The sequence below is a fragment of the Cherax quadricarinatus genome, chromosome 8 (assembly GCF_038502225.1).
Source record: "Cherax quadricarinatus isolate ZL_2023a chromosome 8, ASM3850222v1, whole genome shotgun sequence".
Classification (NCBI taxonomy): Eukaryota; Metazoa; Arthropoda; class Malacostraca; order Decapoda; family Parastacidae; genus Cherax; species Cherax quadricarinatus.
The window spans coordinates 7,891,968-7,918,207 of record NC_091299.1 but is presented as its reverse complement, the minus strand read 5'-3'; the positions used below and the strand labels follow the sequence as shown (position 1 = coordinate 7,918,207).

Genomic DNA, 26,240 nt, shown 5'->3' with positions numbered 1-26,240 from the left:
TTCACGAGGCTCTTGATCCCCTAACCCCCGTGAATGTTGAGGGAGACCTGTATACATTTGGGGCGCTAGCGGTAAGAACGTATATACATGTATACGTTTGGACCGTTTAGGGGTTGAAGGAGGGGTTTGGGATATTGGCAGTTTGGAAGGACTTCTGAACTGTCATATCTGAGCACCTCTGCAAAGACGATGATTATGTGTAAGGTGAAATTGTTGAATGATGATGAAAGTATTTTCTTTTTGGGGATTTTTTCTTTTTGGGTCACCCTGCCTCGGTGGGAGACGACTGACGAGTTAAAAAAAAAAAAATAACAATAACCCTGGAGTGGTTTAACTCGTAAACGATCCAAGCAGATCTACGTTCACATGTGTAGTGCTCCAAAAGTAGATCTACATTTTTTAAAATATTTTAAATATATATATAAAAAAAAAAAAAAAAAAAAAAAAAATAGATCAAAGTTTTTTACACGTTTTCAAATGTAAAAAAAAAAAGATCTATTTTTTTTACATACTATCAAATGTTGAAAAAACGTATATATACGTTTGGACCGTTTACAGGTTAAATGTCAGCTAACAAACCTGTGCAAAATATGCATGGCATTTAAAGCGCTCCAGAACGATTACTATTTTTATGATTATTATTATTATTATTACCATCGACATGTTCACTGAGTTTAATCATTCAAATTCTCCCACTAGCTTATTTTATACCATATGAGAACTTAGGTGACGGAAACAGGCAGCGCAGCATCTCAACGTCAAGTATCTCGGACTCCTTCTTACAGCCACTCAGCACATTAGCTGTCAATGTCTCCAAGACTAAATATTTGTACTAATTTGCACTTTATTGTGCATCCCATAGTACAAGAAATCGACAAAAAGGAGGATCTTGACTTCACCTGAAGAAAGCGCAAAGAAACAAAGGAAGGCTCACGCTCTTGAGGTGAAAATGAAGATTATAAACGAGTATGAAGCTGGTACGAGAGTGCAAATGATAGCCGATGACTTGAAGCTGGTACATTCTATCATTTCCACTATCTTGAAGGATTCAAGCCATAATAACTAGGCAGCGGAAGCATGATAAAGATGCCCAAATTAATAAAAACTGACATAATAGTGAGGTACTGGAGGGCGTGCTGGGTTATATGAGAGAAAGGGAGAAGGAGTGAGCAGTGTCTCTCAGTAACTTGTGCTTCACCATGACATACAGAAGTGTAAGCTTACGGCACTATAAAATATTGTATAATTACACCTATCATCCGACTTACGACCAAGCCTGGTTCCGACCAACCGGTCGTAAGTCAAAATGGACGCAAGTCGAACCTATGAAAATTGCCAACATACTGGGTAGGGCATAATGTCAAACTTTTCCTATATAAACTACCTACATAGTACTGTAATGTAATATACAATCATTATTTCATTCTTTTTACCATAATTTACTTCTATTGTTATATATATTTTTTTTTTCAACAATTCGGCCGTCTCCCACCGAGGCAGGGTGACCCAAAAAAGAAAGAAAATCCCCAAAAAGAAAATGCTTTCATCATCGTTCAACACTTTCACCACACTCACACACAATCACTGTTTTTGCAAAGGTGCTCAGAATACAACAGTTTAGAAGCATATACGTATAGATACACAACATATCCCTCCAAACTGCCAATATCCCAAATTCCTCTTTAAAGTGCTGGCATTGTACTTCCCATTTCCAGGACTCAAGTCCGACTATATGAAAATAACCGGTTTCCCTGAATCCCTTCATTAAATATTACCCTGCTCACACTCCAACAGATCGTCAGGTCCCAAGTACCATTCGTCTCCATTCACTCCTGTCTAACACGCTCACGCATGCGTGCTGGAAGTCCAAGCCCCTAGCCCACAAAACCTCCTTTACCCCCTCATTCCAACCCTTTCGAGGACGACCCCTACCTCGCCTTCCTTCCCCTATAGATTTATATGCTTTCCATGTCATTCTACTTTGATCCATTCTCTCTAAATGACCAAACCACCTCAACAACCCCTCTTCTGCCCTCTGACTAATACTTTTATTAACTCCACACCTTTTCCTAATTTCCACACTCCGAATTTTCTGCATAATATTTACACCACACATTGCCCTTAGACAGGAAATCTCCACTGACTCCAACCGTCTCCTCGCTGCTGCATTTAGCACCCAAGCTTCACACCCATATGAGAGTGTTGGTACTACTATACTTTCATACATTCCCTTCTTTGCCACCATAGATAACATTTTTTGACTCCACATATACCTCAACGCACCACTCACCTTTTTTCCCTCATCAATTCTATGATTAACCTCATCCTTCATAAATCCATCCGCCGACACGTCAACTCCCAAGTATCTGAAAACATTCACTTCTTCCATACTCCTCCTCCCCAATTTGATATCCATTTTGTCTTTATCTAAATCATTTGATACCCTCATCACCTTACTCTTTTCTATGCTCACTTTCAACTTTCTACCTTTACACACATTCCCAAACTCATCCACTAACCTTTGCAATTTTTCTTTAGAATCTCCCATAAGCACAGTATCATCAGCAAAAAGTAACTGTGTCAATTCCCATTTTGAATTTGATTCCCCATAATTTAATCCCACCCCTCTCCCGAACACCCTAGTATTTACTTCCTTTACAACCCCATCTATAAATATATTAAACAACCATGGTGACATTACACATCCCTGTCTAAGACCTACTTTTACCAGGAAGTAGTCTCCCTCTCTTCTACACACCCTAACCTGAGCCTCACTATCCTCATAAAAACTCTTTACAGCATTTAGTAACTTACCACCTATTCCATATACTTGCAACATCTGCCACATTGCTCCCCTATCCACTCTATCATATGCCTTTTCTAAATCCAAAAATGCAATAAAAACTTCCCTACCTTTATCTAAATACTGTTCACATATATGCTTCAATGCAAACACTTGATCTACACATCCCCTACCCACTCTGAAACCTCCTTGCTCATCCGCAATCCTACATTCTGTCTTACCTCTAATTCTTTCAATTATAACCCTACCGTACACTTTTCCTGGTATACTCAGTAAACTTATTCCTCTATAATTTTTACAATCTCTTTTGTCCCATTTCCCTTTATATAAAGGGACTATACATGCTCTCCGCCAATCCCTAGGTACCTTTCCCTCTTTCATACATTTATTAAACAAAAGTACCAACCACTCCAACACTATATCCACCCCCTGCTTTTATCATTTCTGTCATGATCCCATCAGTTCCAGCTGCTTTACCCCCTTTCATTCTACGTAATGCCTCACGTACCTCCCCCACACTTACATTCTGCTCTTCTTCACTCCTAAAAGATGGTATACCTCCCTAACCAGTGCATGAAATTACCGCCTCTCTTTCTTCCTCAACATTTAAAAGTTCCTCAAAATATTCTCGCCATCTACCTAATACCTCCCTCTCCCCATCTACTAACTCCCCTACTCTGTTTTTAACTCACAAATCCATACTTTCCCTAGGCTTTCTAAACTTTTTTAACTCACTCGAAAATTTTTTCTTATTTTCATTAAAATTTCTTGACAGTGCCTCTCCCACTCTATCATCTGCTCTCCTTTTGCACTCTCTCACCACTCTCTTCACCTTTCTTTTACTCTCCATATACTCTGCTCTTCTTATAACACTTCTGCTTTGTAAAAATCTCTCATAAGCTACCTTTTTCTCTTTTATCACACCCTTTACTTCATCATTCCACCAATCACTCCTCTTTCCTCCTGCCCCCACCCTCCTATAACCACAAACTTCTGCCCCACATTCTAATACTGCATTTTTAAAACTATTCCAACCCTCCCCCCCCCACTACTCATCTTTGCACTAGCCCACCTTTTTGCCAATAGTCGCTTATATCTCACCCGAACTTCCTTCTCCCTTAGTTTATACACTTTCACCTCCCTCTTACTTGTTGTTGCCACCTTCCTCTTTTCCCATCTACCTCTTACTCTAACTGTAGCTACAACTAAATAATGCCCCTCTATAAACATGTACATCCTGGAGCCTACCCATCAACCTTTTATCCACCAATACATAATCTAATAAACTCCTTTCATTATGTGCTACATCATACTTTGTATATTAATTTATCCTCTTTTTCATAAAATATGTATTACTTATTACCAAATCTCTTTCTACACATAGCTCAATTAAAGGCTCCCCATTTACATTTACCCCTGGCACCCCAAATTTACCTACTACTCCCTCCATAACATTTTTACCCACTTTAGCATTGAAATCCCCAACCACCATTACTCTCACACTTGATTCAAAACTCCCCATGCATTCACTCAACATTTCCCAAAATCTCTCTCTCTCCTCTACACTTCTCTTCTCCAGGTGCATACATGCTTATTATAACCCACTTTTCACATCCAATCTTTATTTTACTCCACATAATCCTTGAATTAATACATTTATAGTCCCTCTTTTCCTGCCATAGCTTATCCTTCAACATTAGTGCTACTCCTTCTTTAGCTCTAACTCTATTTGAAACCCCCGACCTAATCCCATTTATTCCTCTCCATTGAAACTCTCCCACCCCCTTCAGCTTTGTTTCACTTAAAGCCAGGACATCCAGCTTCTTCTCATTCATAACATCCACAATCATCTCTTTCTTATCATTTGCACATTCAGACTTCCCACTTTGACAATTTTCTTCTTCTTATTCTTTTTAGTAATCTTTACTGGAAAAGGGGTTACTAGCCCATTGTTCCTGGCATTTTAGTTGACTTTTACAACACGCATGGCTAATATTAATAATATTATAAAACTATAATATAATAATCGTGTCCACTCATTACTTACCTTAAAATATCTGTAGTCTTAATGTAGAGTGAGAGGTGAGTAAACAAGATTAAATGAATAAACGAATGAGTGTGTAGAAGGCTGGCGAGTTATGTAAACAAACGTTATTGTTGTTGCCAGCCAGGACACGAATGGTTTCTGTTCACTCTGTCAAGCCGACCAGAAAAACATCTCATATTTGTTAATTTATATGTTTATATGTTATGTAGCATGTTTATTATATAATTTTGAAAAAGAAATCATAGATGGATTAAGCAAAATGTCTATATCAACGTTTTATACACATTTAATGCACCTCAGTGATTATTATTGTGTTATTGTCATTATTAATATGGTATCTTCAAGACCAATTACACTCTTAATGAGTGGCTCTGAAAAAACCATACCCCCGGCCGGGATTGAACCCGCGGTCATAGAGTCTCAAAACTCCAGCCCGTCGCGCTAGCCACTAGACCAGCTAGCCACAATAAGATTCATCCAACTAGGTATATTTCTACACCATAGGAAAGTTAGCACAGGCACCTCTGTGACCACAAATGCAAGTTTTTACAGACGAATCTCCAGCTAGCGTGGCCGTGACGAACTCTAGCTCAAGTCCCTTCACTGCCGTCAACATGACTTAAGAAATCGTAATGACACGATTGCAAATAAACCATACCCCCGGCCACGCTAGCTGGAGATTCGTCTGTAAAAACTTGCATTTGTGGTCACAGAGGTGCCTGTGCTAACTTTCCTATGGTGTAGAAATATACCTAGTTGGATGAATCTTATTGTGGCTAGCTGGTCTAGTGGCTAGCGCGACGGGCTGGAGTTTTGAGACTCTATGACCGCGGGTTCAATCCCGGCCGGGGGTATGGTTTATTTGCAATCGTGTCATTACGATTTCTTAAGTCATGTTGACGGCAGTGAAGGGACTTGAGCTAGAGTTCGTCACGGCCACGCTAGCTGGAGATTCGTCTGTAAAAACTTGCATTTGTGGTCACAGAGGTGCCTGTGCTAACTTTCCTATGGTGTAGAAATATACCTAGTTGGATGAATCTTATTGTGGCTAGCTGGTCTAGTGGCTAGCGCGACGGGCTGGAGTTTTGAGACTCTATGACCGCGGGTTCAATCCCGGCCGGGGGTATGGTTTATTTGCAATCGTGTCATTACGATTTCTTAAGTCGAGTGGCTCTGAGACAGACAAGCAGACAGAAAGACACAGGTAGACAGACACACACAGGTAGACAGACAGACACACAGGTAGACAGAAAGTCAGACACATAGGTAGACAGACAAACAGACACACAGAGATACAGGCAGACAGATACAGAGAGGTTTATGTGCAACAGTGAAAACAAAGAGAGAGTTCGAGAGTAAGAGCCTTTCTTGCCACAATCTCCAGTGCAAGATTCAGACTTCATCTTAGGGGCCATGGTGAAATTTACTGTCCAGTTAGTACAGTTAATACAGTATGATGCTGCTGATAGGGCAGGGTTACTCAAACTGATGCTGCCTGCATGACGCATTACTGCCGTGAGTATTGTCAAATATTGTACAGTGGTGTGCATCAGCCTGCCCAGCCCAGCTGCTAGATGCACGGTCCTAAGTCGAGCAGGTTGTAAGTCGGATGGTAGGTGTATACTATTACTATCAATAAAGGTTATCTACTTATATTCCAAAATAATATTTGGTATAACATGAAAGAATTAGAGGTAAGACAAAATGTAGGATTGCGGATGAGCAGGGAGGCTTCAGAGTGGGTAGAGGATGTGTAGATCAAGTATTTACATTGAAGCATATATGTGAACACTATTTAGATAAAGGTATGGAAGTTTTTATTCCATTTATGGATTTATAAAAGGCATATGATAGAGTGGATAGAGGAGCAATGTGGCAGATGTTGCAAGTATATGGAATAGGTGGTAAGTTACTAAATGCTGTAAAGAGCTTTTATGAGGATAGTGAGGCTCAGGTTAGGGTATGTAGAAGAGAGGGAGAATATTTTTATTATTTTTTTTTTTATTATCACACTGGCCGATTCCCACCAAGGCAGGGTGGCCCGAAAAAGAAAAACTTTCACCATCATTCACTCCATCACTGTCTTGCCAGAAGGGTGCTTTACACTACAGTTTTTAAACTGCAACATTAACACCCCTCCTTCAGAGTGCAGGCACTGTACTTCCCATCTCCAGGACTCAAGTCCGGCCTGCCAGTTTCCCTGAATCCCTTCATAAATGTTACTTTGCTCACACTCCAACAGCACGTCAAGTATTAAAAACCATTTGTCTCCATTCACTCCTATCAAACACGCTCACGCATGCCTGCTGGAAGTCCAAGCCCCTCGCACACAAAACCTCCTTTACCCCCTCCCTCCAACCCTTCCTAGGCCGACCCCTACCCCGCCTTCCTTCCACTACAGACTGATACACTCTTGAAGTCATTCTGTTTCGCTCCATTCTCTCTACATGTCCGAACCACCTCAACAACCCTTCCTCAGCCCTCTGGACAACAGTTTTGGTAATCCCGCACCTCCTCCTAACTTCCAAACTACGAATTCTCTGCATTATGTTCACACCACACATTGCCCTCAGACATGACATCTCCACTGCCTCCAGCCTTCTCCTCGCTGCAACATTCATCACCCACGCTTCACACCCATATAAGAGCGTTGGTAAAACTATACTCTCATACATTCCCCTCTTTGCCTCCAAGGACAAAGTTCTTTGTCTCCACAGACTCCTAAGTGCACCACTCACTCTTTTTCCCTCATCAATTCTATGATTCACCTCATCTTTCATAGACCCATCCGCTGACACGTCCACTCCCAAATATCTGAATACGTTCACCTCCTCCATACTCTCTCCCTCCAATCTGATATTCAATCTTTCATCACCTAATCTTTTTGTTATCCTCATAACCTTACTCTTTCCTGTATTCACCTTTAATTTTCTTCTTTTGCACACCCTACCAAATTCATCCACCAATCTCTGCAGCTTCTCTTCAGAATCTCCCAAGAGCACAGTGTCATCAGCAAAGAGCAGCTGTGACAACTCCCACTTTGTGTGTGATTCTTTATCTTTTAACTCCACGCCTCTTGCCAAGACCCTCGCATTTACTTCTCTTACAACCCCATCTATAAATATATTAAACAACCACGGTGACATCACACATCCTTGTCTAAGGCCTACTTTTACTGGGAAAAAATTTCCCTCTTTCCTACATACTCTAACTTGAGGGAGAATACTTCCCGGTAAAAGTAGGTCTTAGACAGGGATGTGTAATGTCACCATGGTTGTTTAATATATTTATAGATGGGGTTGTAAAAGAAGTAAATGCTAGGGTGTTCGGGAGAGGGGAGGGATTAAATTATGGGGAATCAAATTCAAAATGGGAACTGACACAGTTACTTTTTGCTGATGATACTGTGCTTATGGGAGATTCTAAAGAAAAATTACAAAGGTTAGTGGATGAGTTTGAGAATGTGTGTAAAGGTAGAAAGTTGAAAGTGAACATAGAAAAGAGTAAGGTGATGAGGGTATCAAATGATTTAGATAAAGAAAAATTGGATATCAAATTGGGGAGGAGGAGTATGGAAGAAGTGAATGTTTTCAGATACTTGGGAGTTGACATGTCGGCGGATGGATTTATGAAGGATGAGGTTAATCATAGAATTGACGAGGGAAAACAGGTGAGTGGTGCGTTGAGGTATATGTGGAGTCAAAAAACGTTATCTATGGAGGCAAAGAAGGGAATGTATGAAAGTATAGTAGTACCAACACTCTTATATGGATGTGAAGCTTGGGTGGTAAATGCAGCAGCGAGGAGACGGTTGGAGGCAGTGGAGATGTCCTGTCTAAGGGCAATGTGTGGTGTAAATATTATGCAGAAAATTCAGAGTGTGGAAATTAGGAGAAGGTGTGGAGTTAATAAAAGCATTAGTCAGAGGGCAGAAAAGGGGTTGTTGAGGTGGTTTGGTCATTTAGAGAGAATGGATCAAAGTAGAATGACATGGAAAGCATATAAATCTGTAGGGGAAGGAAGGAGGGGTAGGGGTCGTCCTCGAAAGGGTTGGAAAGCGGGGGTAAAGGAGGTTTTGTGGGCAAGGGGCTTGGACTTCCAGCAAGCATGCATGAGCGTGTTAGATAGGAGTGAATGGAGACGAATGATACTTGGGACCTGACGAACTGTTGGAGTGTCAGCAGGGTAATATTTAGTTAAGGGATTCAGGGAAACCGGTTATTTTCATATAGTCGGACTTGAGTCCTGGAAATGGGAAGTACAATGCCTGCACTTTAAAGGAGGGGTTTGGGATACTGGCAGTTTGGAGGGATATGTTGTGTATCTTTATATGTATATGCTTCTAAACTGTTGTATTCTGAGCACCTCTGCAAAAGCAGTGATAATGTGTGAGTGTGGTGAAAGTGTTGAATGATGATGAAAGTATTTTCTTTTTGGGGATTTTCTTTCTTTTTTAGGTCACCCTGCCTCGGTGGGAGGCGGCCGACTTGTTGAAAAAAAAACAACAACATGAATAATGTAGAAGCATGATAAAGATGCCCAAATTAATAAAAACTGACATTATTTAGAGAGGTATTGAAGGGTGGAAAGCAGGGAGGGATAAAAAAAAAAAGTGACCTCGAAAATTGCAGAAAATGTTACGTACCTGAAGGGTAACTATAAAAGATCACTCTTACCCTATGCAGACTGAAAAAAGTACGATTTTCTTGAAAAGAAAATTTCCTAAGTAATCAGCTATGCACGCATTTCTTGGAATCTCGGAAGGAAGTCATTGACCTATTTCATATTGTATTACAGTTAATAATAGATTGAAAGGAATTTTCCAGCAAACATAAAACTGAATGTTTTAATTTTGGGTGATGGCACCTTTGAGATGTCATTAACCCTTAAACTGTCCAAACGTAGATCAATGTTCACCTGCGTGGCGCTCCAAATAATTTGAAAAATAAAAAAAATTGTTTTTTGTTTTTAAATTAAAGAGGGCAATTTTCTGTGTGGCATAAGACAAAAAAAAAAAAAAATTTAGGGTCGGTACTTACCGAGAAACAAGACCATGAACTTGGCTCTGGATGCTCACCTGACGGCAACATCCAGTCCTGCCGCTTGTGAAAGTGTTGCCGATTTCATTTTTTTTTCGTTTTTATTTTAATTTATATAATTTTTGTTTACAATGAAGGATATATGTGAACAGTATTAAGATAAAGGTAGGGAGGTTCTTATTGCATTTATGGATTTAGAAAAGGCATATGATAGAGTGGATAGGGGAGCAATGTGGCAGATGTTGAAAGTACAGTGGACCCCCGGTTAACGATATTTTTTCATTCCAGAAGTATGTTCAGGTGCCAGTACTGACCGAATTTGTTCCCATAAGGAATATTGTGAAGTAGGTTAGTCCATTTCAGACCCCCAAACATACACATACAAACACACTTACATAAATACACTTACATAAATACACTTACATAATTGGTCGCATTGGGAGGTGATCGTTAAGCGGGGGTCCACTGTACAGTGGACCCCCGCATAGCGACCTTAATCCGTGCAAGAGGGCTGGTTGTTATGCGAAATGTTCGGTATGCGAATGAATTTTCCCCATAAGAAATAATGGAAATCAAATTAATCCGTGCAAGACACCCAAAAGTATGAAAAAAAAAAATTTTTACCACATGAAATGTTAATTTTAATACACACAAACTGAAAAAGGCATGCACAATTACATGACACTTACTTTTATTGAAGATCTGGTGATGATTGATGGGATGGGAGGAGGGGAGAGTGTGTGTTAGTGTTTAGAAGGGGAATCCCCTTCCATTAAGACTTGAAGTGTCGAGTCCTTTTCTGGGGTTACTTCCCTTCTTCTTTTAATGCCACTAGGACCAGCTTCAGAGTCACTGGACTTCTGTCGCACAACATATCTGTCCATAGTGGCCTGTACCTCTCGTTCCTTTATGACTTCCCTAAAGTGTTTCACAACATTGTCAGTGTAATAATCACCAGCACGGCTTGCAATAGCTGTGTGAGGGTGATTTTCATCCATGAAGGTTTGCACTTCAAGCCACTTTGCACAGATTTCCTTAATCTTTGTAGTAGGCAACTTCTTCAATTTCTCTCTCCCCTCCTCTGAACCAGTTTCCTCAGGTCTGGCCTCTTGCTGTTGAAGTTGATCTATCAGCTCATCAGTGGTTAGTTATTCATTGTCCTCCTCCACCAACTCTTCCACATCATCCCCACTAACCTCCAACCCTAAGGACTTTCCCAATGCCACAATGGATTCCTCAACTGGCATAATCCTCTCAGGGTTAGCCTCAAACCCTTCAAAATCCCTTTTGTCTACACATTCTGGCCACAGTTTCTTCCAAGCAGAGTTCAAGGTCTTCTTAGTCACTCCCTCTCAAGCCTTACCTATAAGGTTTACACAATTGAGGATATTAAAGTGCTCTCTCCAAAACTCTCTTAGAGTCAGTTGAGTTTCTGAGGTCACTACAAAGCACCTTTCAAACAGAGCTTTTGTGTACAGTTTTTTGAAGTTTGCAATAACCTGCTGGTCCATGGGCTGCAGGAGAGGAGTGGTATTAGGAGGCAAAAACTTCACCTTAATGAATTTCATGTCCCCATAAAGTCGCTCTGCCACGTCTGTAGGATGACCAGGGGCATTGTCTAACACCAGGAGGCACTTAAGTTCTAATTTCTTTTCAGTTAGGTAATCTTTCACATTGGGGGCAAATGCATGGTGTAACCAGTCATAGAAAAAGTCCCTAGTGACCCATGCCTTACTGTTTGCCCTCCACAGCACACACAAATTATCCTTGAGGACATTCTTTTGCCTGAACGCTCTGGGAGTTTCAGAGTGATACACTAATAAAGGCTTCACTTTGCAATCACCAGTAGCATTGGAACACATCAACAAAGTAAGTCTGTCTTTCATAGGCTTATGTCCTGGGAGTGCCTTTTCCTCCTGAGTAATGTAGGTCCTGCTTGGCATTTTCTTCCAAAACAGGCCTGTTTCATCACAATTAAATACTTGTTCAGGTTTCAGTCCTTCACTTTCTATGTACTCCTTGAATTCCTGCACATATTTTTCAGCTGCTTTGTGGTCCGAACTGGCAGCCTCACCATGCCTTATCACACTATGTATGCCACTACGCTTCTTAAATCTCTCAAACCAACCTTTGCTGGCCTTAAATTCACTCACATCATCACTAGTTGCAGGCATTTTTTTAATTAAATTCTCATGCAACTTCCTAGCCTTTTCGCTTATGATCGCTTGAGAGACGCTATCTCCTGCTAGCTGTTTTTCATTTATCCACACCAATAAGAGTCTCTCAACATCTTCCATCACTTGCGATCTCTGTTTCGAAAACACAGTTAAACCTTTGGCAAGAACAGCTTCCTTGATTGCCTTTCTGTTGCCCACAATAGTAGAGATGGTTGATTTGGGTTTCTTGTACAACCTGAAAAGGTCGGCGACACGCACTCCACTTTCATACTTATCAATGATCTCTTTCTTCATCTCTATTGGAATTCTCACCTTTATTGCTGTAGGGTTGGAACTAGAAGCTTTCTTGGGGCCCATGGTCACTTATTTTCCAGATAAAGCACCAAAAACACTGTAATACGAAATATTCCGATTGTATGCTTGGATGTTACCGCGGAGGCTGGCTGGTAAACAATGCCACCGGCGGAACATATGAGGCTGGCTCAGGCCGCACACTGGACGCGTCTCAGACAAAGGGCGGTGAGCGGGTTTTTGGGCGGTATGCGAGGCAAAATTTTTGCGATCAAAGAGACCGGTATGCGGATTGTACGGTATGCGATGCGTACGGTATGCGGGGGTCCACTGTATATGGAATAGGTGGTAAGTTACTAAATGCTGTAAAGAATTTTTATGAGGATAGTGAGGCTCAGGTTAGGGTGTGTAGAAGAGAGGAAGACTACTTCCCGGTAAAAGTAGGTCTTAGACAGGGATGTCTAAGACCTAATATATTTATAGATGGGGTTGTAAAAGAAGTAAATGCTAGGGTGTCGGGGAGAGGGGTGGGATTAAATTATGGGGAATCAAATTCAAAATGGGAATTGACACAGTTACTTTTTGCTGATGATACTGTGCTTATGGGAGATTCTAAAGAAAAATTGCAAAGGCTAGTGGATGAGTTTGGGAATGTGTGTAAAGGTAGAAAGTTGAAAGTGAACATAGAAAAGAGTAAGGTGATGAGGGTATCAAATGATTTAGATAAAGAAAAATTGGATATCAAATTGGGGAGGAGGAGTATGGAAGAAGTGAATGTTTTCAGATACTTGGGAGTTGACATGTCGGCGGATGGATTTATGAAGGATGAGGTTAATCATAGAACTGATGAGGGAAAAAAGGCGAGTGGTGCGTTGAGGTATATGTGGAGTCAAAAAACGTTATCTATGGAGGCAAAGAAGGGAATGTATGAAAGTATAGTAGTACCAACACTCTTATATGGATGTGAAGCTTGGGTGGTAAATGCAGCAGCGAGGAGACGGTTGGAGGCAGTGGAGATGTCCTGTCTAAGGGCAATGAGTGGTGTAAATATTATGCAGAAAATTCGGAGTGTGGAAATTAGGAAAAGGTGTGGAGTTAATAAAAGTATTAGTCAAGAGGGCAGAAGAGGGGTTGTTGAGGTGGTTTGGTAATTTAGAGAGAATGGATCAAAGTAGAATGACATGGAAAGCATATAAATCTATAGGGGAAGGAAGGCGGGGGTAGGGGTCGTCCTCGAAAGGGTTGGAGAGAGGGGGTAAAGGAGGTTTTGTGGGCAAGGGGCTTGGACTTCAAGCAAGTGTGCGTGAGCGTGTTAGATAGGAGTGAATGGAGACGAATGGTACTTGGGACCTGACGATCTGTTGGAGTGTGAGCAGGGTAATATTTAGTGAAGGGATTCAGGGAAACCGGTTATTTTCATCTAGTCGGACTTGAGTCCTGGAAATGGGAAGTACAATGCCTGCACTTTAAAGGAGGGGTTTGGGATATTGGCAGTTTGGAAGGATATGTTGTGTATCTTTATACGTATATGCTTCTAAACTGTTGTATTCTGAGCACCTCTGCAAAAACAGTGATAATGTGTGAGTATGGTGAAAGTGTTGAATGATGATGAAAGTATTTTCTTTTTGGGGATTTTCTTTCTTTTTTGGGTCACCCTGCCTCGGTGGGAGACGGCCAACTTGTTGAAAAAAAAAGAAAAAAAAAAAAAAAAAATTTTCTGATAATTACAATTTATAATAGTTCTTGTGATTTCATAGCCAATCTTTGTTCTGACACTAATATTATGTACTGAAATAGTACTCAAATAGTAACAATCACACTGACAGGTGAACATTTTGACCTGCCTTGATCACTGACTATTGTCTAGAAATATATACAAACTATTTGTAGGTCCCAGCAATGTTTTAGACATGCTGGAGTATGAACCTCCTTGAAGCATGGTGTTATGATATGGGTCAGATAAGTGACATTTGATGAATGTGCTCTGTTGGAGGGAACCTTGCCTTTGTATGTTTTTACTCTTGTACACAAACATGTCTCTCTGTATGTCTGTCTGTCAGTCTGTCTGTCTATCTGTACCTCTCTGTATGTCTGTCTGCCTAGCTCTGTGTATCATTCTGTCTAGTTCAGCTTATCTGTTTTTGTCTTGTGTGTGTGCTTTGAAGAACGGTTATGACAGCATCAGATAATAAGTGACATTTGATGAATGTGCGCTGCTGGCTGTGCACTTGCCTTTATGTTTTTACTCTTGCACACAAACATGTCTATGTCTGTCAATCTGTCTGTATCTGTACATCTATCTATCTGTATCTGTACATCTATCTGTCTGTATCTGTACATCTATCTGTCTGCCTAGCTCTGCTTATCTGTCTGTCCAGTTCAGCTTATCTGTCTTTCTGTCTGTGTGTGCCTGGAGTATAATATGAACTTGAAGAATTTTGTTATGACAAGCGTCAGATAACAGTGACATCTGATGAATGTGCGCTGCTGGAGGGAGGAACCTTGCCTTTATATGTTTTTACTCTTGCACACAAACAAGTTTCTCTCTGTCTGTCTGTCTGTCTATCTGTACATTGATCTGTCTATATGTACATCTGTTTATCTGTACATCTGTCTGTCTAGCTCTGCTTATCTGTCTTTCTGTCTGCCTGTGTGTCTGTCTTTCCATCTGCTTATCTCTGTCTCAGGGAGCGGCTAGTAAACCCATTGGTTTGTGGTGTATGAGCCGCTCCCTGATTGCTGAGCAAGTGACACTGCTATTATTTGCGTCATGTTTATTTATGCCTTATATCTACAAACACTGTATAGCATTTGGCCTGGAATTTTTGGGTTATCCTAGGTAATTTACATTATGTATAATAACTGTATTTATGAGTACATGTGAGAGACAGAGATACAGATAGATATAGACAGACAGAGATATAGACAGCCAAAGCCAGCCAGCCAAATACATAAGAACACAAGAAAGAAGGAACACTGTAATCGGCCTACTGGCCCATGCAAGGCAGGTATACGTCACCCCCCAGCTTAGACCAATGACCCACCTAGTTAGGTCACATCCACTGAAAGAAGGAGCATGACATCTGACCTAGTAGCACAAGTTAATCAGGTCCAACTCTCACCCACCCACACACGCTCATGCATTTATCTAACCTATTTTTACTTTCCTCTTAAAACGCGAATAATAACATGACATGACATCCGTGAATCACTGGTGTTTGCCACGCTATTTGCTCTAGCTGGCGCTCAATTGAACTGGTGCTCCCACAAGCTACTAAGTGGTCCTCGATTTTTTTCATATTGTGCACACTGAGTGCACAGACCCATTCTTTCATGTCTAGGCGAATCAGGCCTATCCTGCCAAATTTGAAGGAATGAAAAAAAAAAGTTGATATACGTTCGGAGCCTGTCACACGAGCATGTATATCTACCTGTGGACAGTTTAAGGGTTATGGGGCGATTCCTCGGTTATCAACGATTTCATTTATCGATGGGGTCTTAGGCCCCTACCTCTGTCATTATGTGAGAAGAGGCTGTATTTTACTTTTTATTATTTTTAAAGCCTAGTTCTATTGCTAATTTAATATCTCTTACTGTAAACTTATTATCTGACATTCATAAGTGGAAACAAATAGCGTTCTGCTTTCCGGCAGTAGCATGGAACCTAACTTGCCATACAAGTGGGGCCCTACTGTATATTTATTGTAGGAAGTCTGAATAAGTGAAAAATGGGTACAGCAGGGCCCTACTTATACGGCAGGTTAGGTTCCAGGCTACCGCGGTAAAGCAGAAATCACCATAAAGTGGAACACCCTTTTTCTCGACTTATAAATACGTATAAATACTAGATAACAAGATTACACTAACACATATTAAGTTAGCAACAGAACTAAGCATTTAAAACAAAAGTAATATACATGTATAGTACACTCATTATTTACCTTAAAATATTTGTAGTCTTAATCTAGGGTGAGATGAGTAGTATTTATTGTAAGAAATCAAGTGTGATATGTATGGTAGCCAGCTAGGCTACCATACCAGGCCACCCCACCCACACATTTAAGCATCCCAGAGCGTCTCAGAATAAACAAGACAGACATTCCTGGCACTAAAGTAACATTTCCTCAGTTCATTTGTCACGTCCCCAGGCCCCTCTTACATTTCTTTTGCTTTCCACTTTGAATTTTTATTCTAACAAAAAATAGAAGATTTACTGTTATGCACACTACTGCATTAGTGTAGAAATAGTATAAATAATATCAGCGCACTTGTGAAAAAAAACTCAGCCTCACCAGTTGACGTGTATCGGACGCGTGACATGATTTGTTTACTTTTGAGCTTTGGCAAAAATTTAACATTTCTGCTACTCTTGAGCTCAATTTCAAGGTACTTTTCATTGTGAAACCAATTAAAATCATCTCAGTTTCTGTAATATGTCTTCCTTTCTATAAAATGAGACCAGGAAAACTAGAATACAACCATAAATACCATACGAAAATACAGTGCAAAGGCGCTGTTTTAAACCAAAAATACGGTCTTTTTTTTTTTCTCATTACGCACTGTCCTGCAGGATTTTTTTAATACTGCGCACACTGACCACATAGACCCATTCTTTCATATGTAGGCCTACCAGCTTTCTCTTGCTAGTTTTGAAGGTGCTAGAATTTAGGCGTACTAGTACGTCAATAACCCTGGTGCATAACCCATGTTAGTACGTCGGAAACCCTGAAAGGGTTAATGAAAATGTGTATATTAACATAATATACAACATTTAATGAGACTCGGTGATTATTACCGAGTATTATTATTATTATTACTAATATGGCGTCTCGAGACATGAGACACTCTTACTGATTTTAATGTGTACCTGCATGCTAGCACAGTGTGTAATTTTATTTAAGTACAGGTATTCATAAGTATAAATATCAGAGTATATATAAAATAAAAAATACTGCAGCACACAGTGTGTAATGAGAAAAAAAAAACTGACCGTGTTTTTGGTTTAAAACAGTGACTTTGCACAGTATTTTATAGGTAGTAGGTTGGTAGACAGCAACCACCCAGGGGATTACTACTGTCCTGCCAAGTGAGTGTGAAATGAAAGCCTGTAATTGTTTTACATGATGGTAGGATTGCTGGTGTCTTTTGTCTGTCTCATGAATATGCAAGATTACAGGTACGTCTTGCTACTTCTACTTACACTTAGGTCACACTACACATACATGTACATGTTTATTTATACACACTCATCTCAGTTTTCTTTGATTTTATCTTAATAGGTCTTGGTCTTATTGCTTTTCCTTTTATATCCATGGGGAAGTGGAATAAGAATCTTTCCTCCGTAAGCCATGCACGTTGTAAAAGTCAACTAAAATGCCGGGAACAATGGGCTAGTAATCCCTTTTCCTGTAATAATTACTAAAAAGAATAAGAAGAAGAAAACTGTCAAAGTGTGAAGTCTGAATGTGCGTGGATGTTGTGCAAATGATAAGAAAGAGATGATTGTGGATGTTATGAATGAGAAGAAGCTGGATGTCCTGGCTTTAAGTGAAACAAAGCTGAAGGGGGTGGGAGAGTTTCAGTGGAGAGGAATAAATGGGATTACCTGGAGTTTACCTGGAGAGTTCCGGGGGTCAACGCCCCCGTGGCCCGGTCTGTGACCAGGTCTCCTCCATTAGATCAGGGGTTTCAAATAGAGTTAGAGCTAAAGAATTAGGAGCAATAATCTTGAAGGATAAGTTATGGCAGGAAAAGAAGGACTATAAATATATTAATTCAAGAATTATGTGGAGTAAAATAAAGGTTGGATGTGAAAAGTGGGTTATAGTAGGCGTATATGTACCTGGAGAAGAGAGAAGTGTAGAGGAGAGAGAGAGAGATTTTGGGAAATGTTGAGTGAATGCGTGGGGAGTTTTGAACCAAGTGTGAGAGTAATGGTGGTTGGGGATTTCAATGCTAAAGTGGGCAAAAATGTTGTGGAAGGAGTTGTAGGTAAATTTTGGGTGCCAGGGGTAAATGAAAATGGGGAGCCTTTAATTGAGCTATGTGTAGAAAGAGGTTTGGTAATAAGTAATACATACTTTATGAAGAAGAGGATAAATAAATATACAAGGTATGATATAGCACGTAATGAAAGTACAGTGGACCCCCGGTTAACGATATTTTTTCACTCCAGAAGTATGTTCAGGTGCCAGTACTGACCGAATTTGTTCCCATAAGGAATATTGTGAAGTAGATTACTCCATTTCAGACCCCCAAACATACACGTACAAACACACTTACACAATTGGTCGCATTCGGAGGTGATCGTTATGCGGGGGTCCAATGTAGTTTGTTAGATTATGTATTGGTGGATAAAAGGTTGATGGGTAGGCTCCAGGATGTACACGTTTATAGAGGGGCAACTGATATATCGGATCATTATTTAGTTGTAGCTACAGTTAGAGTAAGAGGTAGATGGGAAAAGAGGAAAATGGCAACAACAAGCAAGAGGGAGGTGAAAGTGTATAAGCTAATGGAGGAGGAAGTTCGGGTGAGATATAAGCAACTACTGGCAGAAAGGTGGGCTGGTGTAACTATGAGTAGGGGGGGGGGGTTAAGAGAGTATACCAGGAAAAGTGTACAGTAGGGTTATAAATGAAAGAATTAGAGGTAAGATAGAATGTAGGATTGCGGATGAGAAAGGAGGTGTCAGAGTGGGTAGGGGATGTGTAGATCAAGTGTTTACATTGAAGCATATATGTGTGAACAGTATTTATATAAAGGTAGGGAAGTTTTTATTGCATTTATGGATTTAGAAAAGGCATATGAATGAGTGGATAGGGGAGCAATGTGGCAGATGTTACAAGTATAAGGAATAGGTGGTAAGTTACTAAATGTAAAGTAAAAGGACACAAGTGCAACTAATGTGACATTTATTGTGGCAACGTTTCGCTCTCCAGGAGCTTTATCAAGCCATTACAAACAATACATGGACACAGAGGGTATATAAAGGCTCAGAGTGAGGTGCAATGCTAGTGAGGTAACATTTCGATGTTCACTAGTAGTGGTAGTAGTAGTAGTGGTAGTGACAAAAGTAATACAATATGGTAGAGCAATTAATTCGTACATGAGTAAAAGGATATAAAAGCTATTACTTGGGTAACATAAAAATAGGTTGGACAAATATAGACTGGAAAGAGGCAGCTTGTTTCAGTGTTCACTCTCTGTAATGTGCTTTGTGTAGTATAACAGGAGAGACTATGTGATGGCAGGGTTTACTGTTTTCAGGAGGATTCTTGCTAAGACTTCAGAGATGGTGAAGCTGCCGTTGTTTTCTTTAATTGTATTCGAAACAGCGATCAATGCTGATTCGAGGCACTTGCGTCTGCGGAAATTAGTTTCTTTGATCACTAATTGGGCGTCCCTGAATTTCATGAGATGATTGGTGGAATTTCGGTGTTGTACACAGGCGAGGGGTTTGGGATATTGGCAGTTTGGAGGGATATGTTGTGTATCTTTATATGTGTATGCTTCTAGACTGTTGTATTCTGAGCACCTCTGCAAAAACAGTGATAATGTGCGAGTGTGGTGAAAGTGTTGAATGATGATTAAAGTATTTTCTTTTTGGGGATTTTCTTTCTTTTTGGGTCACCCTGCCTCAGTGGGAGATGTCCGACTTGTTGAAAAAAAAAATATATATATATAAAATAACTTTTAAAAACACTTGAAATTTGAGTTTAAAGACATAATGGAGAGATGTGGTGCTTACGGAGCTCACAGAGAATGTAAACAAACTGAGTGGGGCACGGTGACCGTATTAGAAAGTCCGGTGGGGAGAGCCATACAGCGAGTTTTGGTCATAATTTGAAATGTCCGTATTAGGGGAAAGCAGTAAAGCGAAACGCCGTAAAACGGGACCCTACTGTATAATTGAAAACCACTGCATTAGTGAAATGTCTTAAAGTGAAGCAATGTAAAACAGGGCCCTCCTGTAATTAGAAGTGAGCTGAATAGTTCTGCAAATACCTTTTATAATTTTCAAACAATATATTGCAACAGTGTTAATAATTTATCTCACCTTCTTCTGTGACAGAGCTTTGTCTGCCAGCTCAGCAATTTCTTTCTGGGACTTCAGAACAGGAGGTTTTGGAGAGGCCAAGAGTGTTATACTATTTTCATAGTCTTTCTGGGTAGGATTGTTAATGTGTGAAAACAGGGCTTTGTGCAGAATATGTTGGTGATTGGCATCATGTGGCATCACTTGGTAATTCAAACTGAAAAGATAAAACTCTTCTGTACTATAACATTAAAAATACTATTTTTTGGCTAAGAAGCAAACTAAAACATGGTACAATACTCAATGTACAGCATGTCTTTCATGTTTATAGCAACTAGAATCAGGTACAGAGACTCGACTACTGTATTACCCCAACATTAATTACAGCTGAATCTTAAGTGCAAAGTCTTTGACTTCTGAGTACTGGAAAGTTTGTTTATATACTTGAGAAATTACATGGTCTATTAGCTCAGAGGTGGTTGTGGACTATGAATTTTGGATGCCTATGTTAAAAGTCTTACCAGAGCTGCAGATCTGCATTCACCTTAAAGGTATCTTACCCTTGATCTCTTCACTGTTATGACCCCCCCATCCCCCCAAAAAAAAAAAAAAATTGAAAGTACCATCAATGTCCCAGTTAAAAAAAAAATTTCTCCTAAAATGGTAGAACTTACAGAATTACACATGCATAAAGTTGGAGGTTGGCGAGCATTTTACACAACTGTGATTTTTGCCCACTTTGAGGCTTATTGTAGGCCAATTCTATTGCTCAAACTGAACCAAGTCTTAGCTGTTTCACTAGTATGCCTTCTGAACACTAGAAATTGCTCATTCAACTATTAGAGTTACCCTATAAAGTGCCCAGAATATGGTAATCTGGCCAATATTTCACAAAATTCAACTAATTCTAATTAAAAAACTGAGTCCAAAATAAACACTGTGGCAATTCCAGCCACTAAAGCAATTTTTTTTCTGTTAATTAATCATGTTCCCAGACCTTTCCCATATTACACACAGTTAATCATGTCCAAAGTTTTGAATACATCAAAAAAATTAAAGATTTGCTCCATTTCTTGGATAATTCAATATAACCAAGAATTATTTTTATCAGTCATGGTTTAGGTAGTCCCACTAATTAAAACAGAACTAGTAAAAACCCATGTAACAGTCACATTCAATGGATGAGTAAAAGTAAGACTCCATCATACACACACACACACACACACACACACACACACACACACACTGATTGAACCCAAAATCAGCAGTGTATTGAGTGAATAGATGCTCTACCAATACCCTCAAAATTAACTGCTAGAAGCTATAAGATGATTTGTCCATAAATGTTCCCTTATTTTGTTAGACAGCAAATTGAAGTGTTACTACTACTTTGCCTTATCTATCAAGGCATGGGGATTCTTTAACCCGTTCACCGTCGGTGATGTATAAGTACGGCTTACAAGCCAGTGTCGGTGATGTATTAATACGCCAAAATTTTAGAGGCTTCAAATCAAGCAGGAGAAAGCTGGTAGACCTACATGTGAGAGAATGGATCCGCATGGTCAGTGTGCACAGTGCACAATGAGAAAAAAACTGACTGCATTTTTGGTTTAAAATGATGAATCTGAGGTGTATTTTCGTGTGGTATTTATGGTTGTATTCTCAGAATCTTGGTCTCATTTGACAGAATGGAAGATACATTACAAAAATAGAGATAATTTTGATTGGTTTCATGATGAAAAGTACCTTGAAACTGAGTTCAAAATAGCAGAAATGTTCAATTTTTGCTGATGTTTAAGAGTAAACGAATGACATCACCGTCCAATACATGTCCAACTGGCCAGTCTAATATGCAGTCACGAATGGGTTGACATTATTTATACAATTATTACAATAATGTTACTGCATAAAAAAACAAACCATACCATGGGTGGGGTTGTAACCCATGGTCAAAGAGTCTCCAAACTCCAGACCATCGCGTTAGCCACTGGTTTTGGTTTGGTATGGTTTGTTTGCAATCGTGTCATTATGATTTCGTGAGTCATGCTACCGCATTGTTGTAATAATTGTATTAATAACAGTAAATCTTCTATTTTTTGTGTGTGAATAAAAATTCAAAATGGAAAGCAAGAGTAATATACGAGGAGCAGGGAGACGTAACTAATGAACAGAGAAAATGTTATTTTTTTTTTGCCATGAATGTCTGCATTGTTTATTCTAGACCCTATTTTGAAATTGGCATCTTTTGAAATTTGTGTGAAATTGGCCAAATTACCAATTTCTGACCACTTTCTTGGGTAGTTGAATTCAGTAAATGGGCAGTTTCTTGTACTCAATCGACAGAACAAATGGAGTTCTAATGAAATAGCAATGAGTTTGGTTGACTGGAACAATGGAATTGGGCAAAAATAAGGCTCAAAGTGGGCGAAATCGCCAATGCGTATATATCATCCCCGAGATCACCTCCAACTTCGCGAGATGCATAATTTATGTAAGTTTTGTACGTGTATCAAATTTAATCTACTTCACAATATTCCTTATGTACTTACTTGGTTCGTTAACATCATTACCAAATCAGGAAAAGATTCTCTATAGTTTCATGATAATTCTTTTTTTTTTTTTTTTTTTTTTTTTGAAAATTCTTTGACACTGAGAGCAAGTTTATGAGCAGGGGTCTCAACAGTGAAAGGGTTAAACTTAACAAAAGTGAAGGTCCCTTAGAAGAATAACTGGACATCTTCCTGGGTAATGCAAAGACAGGACAGGAATGCCCCAGAAGGGGTCCTGAGTAGTCTCTGTCAGCCCAAAAATGGGAAGATGAGGAATAAACAGGATCTCTAGAGCTATGGAGGCAAGGACCTTCATTCAAAAGCAGAGGGGTACTTGAAAACTCCAAGTGATAGATCTGGAAGATAATAACTATCATGTATAAAGTTCTACAAGAATACCCATGTTTTACCTGTGACAGGTAAAACACAAGTATCTTCTACCCTTATAACCAAGCCTGACCATCACCAGAGTAAAATATGTAGTGAACTAGCTACTGGTAATATAGAACTTAACCTCACTTTGTATGGCAAGCTTTTACAATATAAATTAAGAATGTAACCCCGCTTCTTGTAGATAGGGAGATATTCTAGGTGTACCCACTGGGAATCTTACTCGAAAAAAAAGTAATTTTAAAATCTTCTAAGTTGGAAACAGCTGATGCCTTCTTATAATAACAATAACAATTATTTCAATAATAATAAATGTAATTAGGGCCATTTCCTCTCAACTGTCATCAGAAATTAGTTACTATAAAAGTAAAATTTTATTGCCTACCTCTGCCATATCATCATTATTGCCAAGAAATTGTAAATACACATTAAATATTAACTCATCCATAACAAACTTAAAAGCAGACTGAAGAAAATGGAGGTAGCTGGGATTCTGAGGTTCAAGTCTGCATGCACATACATTCGATGGATTTTTCCTTGGTTCCAAGGCACACCAACATATAACTATAATCAAAGAGTCATTAGGATAAAAGGAAATGAAAGAAATAACCAACCCAATGTTCCCCATGCAAGCTGAAGCTCAATTACCTATTATGGATGTACTTACTCATCAGTTTTTGTTCTTTCTTGTTGTTTTAATCTTGATTTATAAAATTCTAAGAGCAGGTCTTCACATCCGGTCAAGTTTGACGAAGGTTCCCAGGAGTTATCTTCTACACTATAACCTCTCCAAGATACTTTGTAGAAATACTGTCCCTGAAAACATTCACTAGAGTTGCTTACTGCGAAGAATGGTTAATTAGAGGGCAATTTTCATACAGAAGTGAATGAGTGCCTCCACTCTGTGTTCAAGATGATATGGAATAAAAATATATTGCTTTCATGTAAATTATGGATGGAATATTTTCAGCTGTCAAATGTTGATGAAGAGAGGGAAGTAGTGATTTCCTCATTAAGTGGACAGGGAGGTATAGCATCTTTCAGGAGAAAGGAAGAGCCAGATGATAGTGTGGAAGAGGTGTGTGGGGAAGTGGAAAATATGAAAGGGAGTAAAGCAGCTGGGACTGATGGGATCAAGACAAATGTTAAAAAAGCAGGTGGGGATTAAGTTTTAGAATGGTTGGTAGTTTTGTTAAATGTATAAAATAACGAAAAATACCTAGAGACTGTCAGAAAGGGGACAAAAGAGTTTAAGAATTATAGGGGAATAAGCCTGTTGAGTGCAACTGCCCAGGGAGGTACTACTGTCCTGCCAAGTGAGTGTAAAACAGAAGCCTGTAATTGTTTTACATGATGGTAGGATTACTGGTGTCTTTTGTTTTCTGTCTCATGAACATGCAAGGTTTCAGGTATGTCTTGCTACTTCTACTTACACTTAGGTCACATTACACATACATGTTCAAGCATATAGTATATACACACCCCTCTGGGTTTTCCTCTATTTTCTTACTAGTTCTTGTTCTTGTTTATTTCCTCTTACCTCCATGGGGAAGAGGAACAGAATTCTTCCTCCATAAGCCATGCATGTTGTAAGAGGCAACTAAAATGCCAGGAGCAAGGGGCTAGTAACCCCTTCTCCTGTATATATTACTAAATGAAAAAGGAGAAACTTTCGTTTTTCCTTTTGGGCCACCCCGCCACGGTGGGATACGGCCGATGTGTTGAAAGAAAGAAGAAGCCTGTTGAATATACCAGGTAAAGTGAATGGTAGAGATGAAAAAATTAAGGGTAAGATGGAGGGCAGGTTCACAGATGAACAAGGAGGCTTTAGGAAAGGAAGGGGATGTGTAGACCAAGTGTTTACATTAAAGCATAAAAGTGAACAGTATTTAGATAAGGGTAAGGAAGATTATGTTGCATTTATGGATTTAGAAAAGGCATATGATAGGGTGGAGAGGGAAGCAATGTGGCTGATGTTGCAAATGTATGGAATAGGTGGTAGGTTACTGAAAGCAGTTAAGTTTTTATGAGGATCGTGAGGCTCAGGTTAGGGTATGTAGGAGGGAGATTATTTTCCCATAAAAGTAGGCCTTAGACAGAAATACATGATGTCACCATGGTTGCTAAACATACTTACAGATGGTGTGACTTTGTCAATGGTCCAAGTCGGACCAAAACGTCATCATAAGCTCCTCTCTCCTATGTGCAAGTTATTTGTGTAATGTTCCAGTCACAGTATTGTGCCTTTTTGCTCTTTCTAGATGGGGTTGTAAAAAATGTGAATTTTAGGGTGTTGGGGAGAGGTATGGGATTAAAAGATAATGAAGTCAATAAGAGTAGGAGTTGTCACAGTTGCTTTCTGCTGATGTCATGGTGCATTTGGGAAACTTTGAAGTTACAAAAGTTGGTGGAAAATTTTAGAGGGTGTGTCAAAGATTTAGATTTTGCTACCAAGGTGGTTAGTTTATTGTGCACCCCATATCCATCCTGTGGACAGTAGTGCAAGAGCATATGGATACACAAAAAGCCTAGGAACTAGGCCCCAAAACGGTTAACAGGTGTACATTTGGATTTGTAGATGAATGGTTCAGAGAACCAACATGTCGATAAATTAGACACGTGTGCAACTCTTGGGTATCTTTATTGAGGAAATGTTTTGCCACACAGTGGCTTCATCAGTCCATACATAGGAGAAACTTGAAGAACAGGAGAAGAATGAGGTAATCAGTCCCTCAACCTTGAGTCGATGTGTTCAGTCCATCAATCTTGAATAGAATACGGCATATGAGCGGAGAAGCAGCTTATAAACCGTATGGCAGGAGAGGTGCAGCAGTCATAGGTGGTGTCACATTTGTTCAATGTGGAATAAAGATACCCAAGAGTTGCACATGTGTCTAATTTATCAA

The 26,240-nt window shown here is 39.6% G+C and overlaps 1 protein-coding gene across 1 annotated transcript in view; it reads right to left on the bottom strand.

The window, feature by feature from the left end:
* The window catches only part of Su(var)3-9 (Suppressor of variegation 3-9), a 206,754-nt gene that overhangs the window by 145,598 nt on the left and 34,916 nt on the right, over positions 1-26,240 (bottom strand). The window contains exons 5-6 of the mRNA XM_070083085.1: positions 24,002-24,150; positions 20,417-20,612 (exon numbers count right to left, since the gene is read on the bottom strand). Of these exons, the coding sequence (XP_069939186.1) occupies positions 20,417-20,612; positions 24,002-24,150 (345 nt within the window). The remainder of the gene's footprint in view (positions 1-20,416; positions 20,613-24,001; positions 24,151-26,240) is intronic.